Source organism: Myotis brandtii, unplaced genomic scaffold (genome assembly GCF_000412655.1).
Source record: "Myotis brandtii unplaced genomic scaffold, ASM41265v1 scaffold393, whole genome shotgun sequence".
In the NCBI taxonomy this organism is placed as follows: domain Eukaryota; kingdom Metazoa; phylum Chordata; class Mammalia; order Chiroptera; family Vespertilionidae; genus Myotis; species Myotis brandtii.
In genome coordinates this window covers 2,687,407-2,693,383 of record NW_005365070.1, presented here as the reverse complement: position 1 = coordinate 2,693,383, position 5,977 = coordinate 2,687,407, and the positions used below count along the sequence as shown (strand labels likewise).

The following is a 5,977-nucleotide window of genomic DNA, read 5'->3' as shown; positions in this document are numbered from 1 at the left end:
TGATTTTTTACAGAGAGGAAGGGAGAGGGATAGAGAGTTAGAAACATCGATGAGAGAGACACATCGATCAGCTGCGTCCTGCACGCCCCCTACTGGGGATCAAGCCCACATCCCGGGCACGTGCCCTTGACCGGAATCGAACCCGGGACCCTACAGTCCGCAGGCCGACGCTCTATCCATTGAGCCAAACCAGCCAGGGCTAGATTTAAATTTTTTAACACATGATTTTTCTTATTTAAAAAACACCTTTAGACTTTTGATTAGAAAACTGGGGCTTAAACAAATATTTATAGCCCTTAGGGAACAACTAAAAGAACATAATTCTTGCAGAAAAGCCCTAGCATATTAAGTCTCTATTTAATCAAATCAGTAGTCATGATGATGAGTAAAATACTATTTATAGAAATGTGAAAGACCACAATTTATCGACATTGTCTTTTTTCCACACTTAATTAGAATATAAAATTGATCAGGGATAATCAGGTAAAGTACAAATTGAATGAAGCCTCAATTACATATTATTTTCTTCCTATCAATTAGCTTTTTAAATTTAAATTCTTTATTGTTGAAAGTATTACATATGTCTCCTTTTTCCCTCATTGACCTCTCCCCACCCACCCCCCAGCACAGGCCCTCACCCACCTACTGTCTTGTGTCCATTGGCTATGCTGATATGCATGCATACAAGTCCTTTGGTTGATCTCTTACCCCCCTCCCACCCTCCCCTCTGAGGTTTGATGGTCTGTTCTATGCTTCTATGTGTCTGTATCTATTTTTGTTCATCAGTTTGTGTTGTTCATTATTTTCCACAGATGAGTGAGATCATGTGATACTTATCTTTCTTGGACTGCCTTATTTCACTTAGCATAATGCTCTCCAGGTTCATCAATGCTGTTGCAAATGGAAGGAGTTCTTTCTTTTTTATAGAAGCATAGTATTCCATTGTGTAGATGTATTACTGTTTTTTAATCCACTCATCTGCTGATGGGCAATTAGGCTGTTTCCAAATCTTAGCTATTGTAAATTGTGCTGCTATAAACATAGGGGTGCATATATTATTTCTGATTGATGTTTATGATTTCTTGGGATATATTCCTAGAAGTGGAATTACCGGGTCAAATGTCAACTAGCTTTTATTCATCTTGCTTCCATTATTGCTTCCCAAGAAATTAAGTATCCAAGGATCCATGTGTAAAATAGGCAATCCTTGGATTAGTATGCTACAACTAGCTTAGTTTTAAAAACATCTTGCAGTAGCTGATTTTTCCAAACCAAGTGGAAACTAGCAATTACTGAAAATATTAAAAAGTAACATGGACATTCAGTATATAATCTTAAAAAATCATTTTAACATTAATATTCCATCAAGACACAATTTTATTTATGTATTCACATAAATAAATAGAGCTCTCAATTGTTTTTAACAATTGTTCAGCATGCTTCTATATATTAGCAACTTGAAAACGTATAACTGTATCTTCAACATAGTTCTTATTTGAAAAATATCTTTGAAAATATTACTACATTACTTTTAAGGGCATACACAGGACATAGACATTCAAGTTCTATAAATAAACAGAATTTTAGGGGAAAATGAATAGGAAATAATATAAATTATACTATACAACTATGTTATTGCTACAACTTTGTGTGTGTGTGTGTGAGAGAGAGAGAGAGAGAGAGATGGAGTACACCAGCAAGAGAATGCCTACATGTGTTTCTCCAATGGTGAGAAAGTCTTGGGATGGGTGAATCACTTAGTTGAAAGTTCATCAACTATAATATATGGAGAACTAGAATCAGCAGGCGACACAGGAGAGTTTGTGACAGGGCTGATTTTAGCCAGTGAATTACAAGGAGATCTTATACTGCGGTTGTTTCCATCAAGAGTGTCTGAAGAAATGATAGACTAGAAGAAGAAAATGCCACTTTTTGATAAAAGAATTCAAGCCCTTGCCAGTTTTGCAAAATGATTGGAACATCAGCCCTTGGACTGAAGCATCGTGGGTTCGGTTCCCTGTCATGTACCTGGGTTGCAGGTTTGATCCCCGGCCCTGGTTGGGGCTCGTGCGGGAGGCAACCAAGTGATGTGTCTTTCTCACATCAATGTTTCTCTCTTTCTCCCTCCTTCCATCCCTTCCACTCTCTCTAAAAATCAATGGAAAAATATTCTTGGGTGAGGATTAAGAACAACAACAACAACAAAAAGAATTCAAAAGCCCTCTGTGTACTCTGCCTTGTCTACAAATGAATGCAAAATATGAAGCAAAGAAATGGCACTATTTATAAGAGCAATTTCACAAGAGTAGCAAAACAAACCAATAGTAACAATAAATAAATATCCATTCATTGAATTTCTCATTTTGATGATTAAAACATGCTTTTTCAGCACATTTTTCAATAATATCCTCCATCTAACAAGACACACAAAAATCCAAGGTAGAAATGATGGGCAGAAGATTACTTTTTTCCAACCTTGCATTTTTATGTCTTTCTCTAATACCTCTTAATTTAATACCAGTGATTAATGTCACATATAAGTGCTAGGGAGGAGAACTCAAGTTAATATTATCCATTTGGGATATTAATGGGTTTTTTGGGGATATTAGTTTTATAACTTCTAAAAATATTTTATATTTAATAATATACCATACTTGTGAATATATACAATAGCTAAGTAGGCTTAAAATTAAGTGAAAATGGCCGCTGAATATTTAAAACCTCATGTTAAGACTCACCACAGCCCGGCCAGCATGGGTCAGTGGTTGAGCATCGACCTATGAACCAGGAGGTCAATTCCTGGTCAGGCAATGCCCAAGTTGTGGGCTCGATCCCCAGTGTGGGGTGTGCAGGAGGCAGCTGATGAATGATTCTCTCTCATCATTGATGTTTCTCTCTCTTCCTCTTCCTTGCTCTCTAAAATCAATAAAAATATTTTTAAAACAAAGACTCACCACATATTTATATCAGACAGCTGGGTAGTTTCAGAAGAAAACACATTGGTTTTGCCTTGGAAAAATCTCTTTGGCTGATCTTCAAATATAATTTCACCTATTACAAAAAAAGCAGATCAAGGTAGAGATATGTTTCATCTAACATGTTTATTATGTTTTTCATTGCAAAAGTAAAATTTGCCCTAGCCGGTTTGGCTCAGTGGATAGAGGGTCGGCATGTGGACTGAAGGGTTCCGGGGTGGATTCTGGTCAAGGGCACATGCCTGGGTTGCAGACTCAATCCCCAGTAGTGGGGTGCAGGAGGCAGCCAATCAATGACTCTCTATCATTGATGTTTCTCTCTCCCTCTCCCTTCCTCTCTGAGATCAATAAAAATATATTTTTTAAGTAAGTAAAACTTGTTCATTGCAGTTAGTTTATAAAATACAGGAACACACAAAGAAAAAACATTTCAGAGATGACCACTTTCCAGTAATTCCTGAATATGTGTATGTACATACAATTTTTTCAAACTAAATTAGATTTGTACTATATATAACACCAATATGTAATCTACTTTTTATTTTTAATGATTATAATTTTATCATACTATTCACTACATTCTAAAGCATGACTTTTATAGCTATATAGTAAGGCTGTACCATAATTTAATCTCATTCCTTATTTTAAACCATTAGGTCATTGCTATCTTTATTTTGCTAAAAATGAACATTGAACTAAATATAAATAGATCAATTCTTTGTAGCATACAATGAACAAAATAAATATATTTTTAAAGATTAAGGAGAAACATCTAATCTCCCAAAACTGCACTGCCATAACCTTCACCTTGAAGTAAATGTTAAAATCGGTACATTGTTACACATTCATGTGATAACCATATCTGGCTATGAGAAAAACTGATGTCCAAGTCCGTAACTTCTAGGGTGGAATATATTTAAATGCTAAAACACTAAAGCCATCTACTCATTAAAAAATACCCATAGAAACAGTTTCCGCAGACCTTCCTTAGGAGTATTAACATGGTTCATAAAGCTCAAAAAGGTATCCTGTCCTATGTAAGATTACACTGACACCATTATGGAAAAATGACTCATCTCTTATTTTTGGTTTAAATTAAAGACAAGACAAATTAAAACAAATTCATCAGAGAAGAAAATTAAAATTTTCTTTGCTAAAACCATTATTGCTTATACAACAATATTATAGCTGTCCAATTTCTGCAGATTTCTCAGAACTCCCACTTGAAGCTTTATTTGCTCTTGCTAATTCCTAATGGAAGAAATTGCTGCTTATTTTCACAGACTATGCCTTCATATGCTTGGAAACTCTAACCTTTATCTGCTTAATTTGTTATTGCATCTGAAAGATCAGATGGATTTTTAACATATTTGTATAAGTTATATTTAGGAGGGTCTGACTTAAAATATAGGCCATGAGGTATATATAGAACTTGCTTTGGAATTCCTTGGGACAACTTGAATAAATGAGTCAGTCATCCTTCAGAGCAGCTGAAAACCAGGAACAAGAAGCTTGCATGTGACATGCCATGTCCACCAATGCACTGAGCCGAAATCAAGTCTATTATGCCAAAATTGCAATATAAAAACAATTTTTAAATCATAAATTCTAAGTAAATGCTAGGCACTTTCAATGTTATAAAACATTGTATGAGTAAATGTCTTAAAGGAAAATTATTTTAATTTAGTAAAACTTTTTTTATTTAAGTGTTTTAAAAAAATTCTCAAATAACCCCAGCTCCCTAAAAGCTATTTAATTGTTAATATACTTGAATGTTTTTTTCAACACTAGCCCAAACTTCACAGCACTGGCAAAAGACCCCTAAGCTAGGTCATTGATCCATCTTCATAACACAATGCATTTAGTTTGGAAAAGAGTATTTTCCAGAATTGATCTAGTTTTAGTCTTAGAATATAATAAATACATGCTGAGTTAGGTATATTGCTAGGAAGACTGCCATGAATTAATCCAAAATACAATGAACATTGAAGTACATTTCAATTTCTTCCCCTATAGTTTTGCTCTTCTTTTCCTTCCCCTCCTCCTCCTCCTCCTCCTTCTTTCCCATCTTAATGAATTTTTTTTGCAAATACACATTTTAAAAGTTTTATCTCCTTTATCATTTTCCCTTCATATCATAGTTAAAGTTGATACTAAGCCTATAATCCGGTAGTGGTGTTAACAAAATAGGAAGAAGAACATAGCTTAGTGAGGCAGAGTTTAGAATGGGGATCCAGGATTATGGGAGTTAGAAAAAAATTCAGTTTTTTATTGCCATTTTATTACTGAGTAGGTGGGTCATTTTCCATATATTTAAACAAAAATGGCTCTCATAAAGAAGTAAAACATTGAACCTTAGCATATATTTTGGTGTTGTAAGTGTATCTAATTTCTATCAACTTATTCATATGATATCAACATGTATGTGTGGTGGCGAGGTAAGGTAGGGGCTGACATTCAGCAGAATACTTGATGACTGATTTACTCTATTTATTTGTTCATTCCCTACCTTTTTTCAGAAAGCATTTAAGGCAACTAGCTTGGTGAATTATACTCACATCATAAAAATCATAACCGTTGACTAAATGGGAATTAATTTTCTCAATTCACATTTATATGGTATTTTATAGCTTTCAAAATGTCTTTACATATAGTTTTGTTTGAGTAAAATAAAAGGTATCTAGTAACTTATCAAATATATTATAAATAAATAAATCCTTTAAGACAAATTTTTGTATAACATTTGATTTTATAAAATACTAGAGGCCAGGTGCATGACATTCATGCACTGGGGGGTGTGGGCGTCCCTCAGCCCAACCTGCAACCTCTCCAATCTGGGAGCCCTCAGGGGAGCCCTCTCCAATCCGGGAGTTTCTGTCTGTCTTTGCAATCATATGAGCAAATTGTATGAGACACCAACTCAGTTTGGTTTGTTGCTCACAGAATAATAGAGGCATTTTTTTTTCTTTGCTTCATTGGTGGAGATTTCCTGGAAGTTTTAG

The 5,977-nt window shown here is 34.8% G+C and overlaps 1 protein-coding gene across 1 annotated transcript in view; it reads right to left on the bottom strand.

Moving 5' to 3' along the window:
* The window catches only part of LOC102239723 (protein FAM122A-like), a 62,430-nt gene that overhangs the window by 23,099 nt on the left and 33,354 nt on the right, over positions 1-5,977 (bottom strand). Inside the window, exon 8 of the mRNA XM_014545027.1 lies at positions 2,955-3,051. Within this exon, the coding sequence (XP_014400513.1) occupies positions 2,955-3,051 (97 nt within the window). The remainder of the gene's footprint in view (positions 1-2,954; positions 3,052-5,977) is intronic.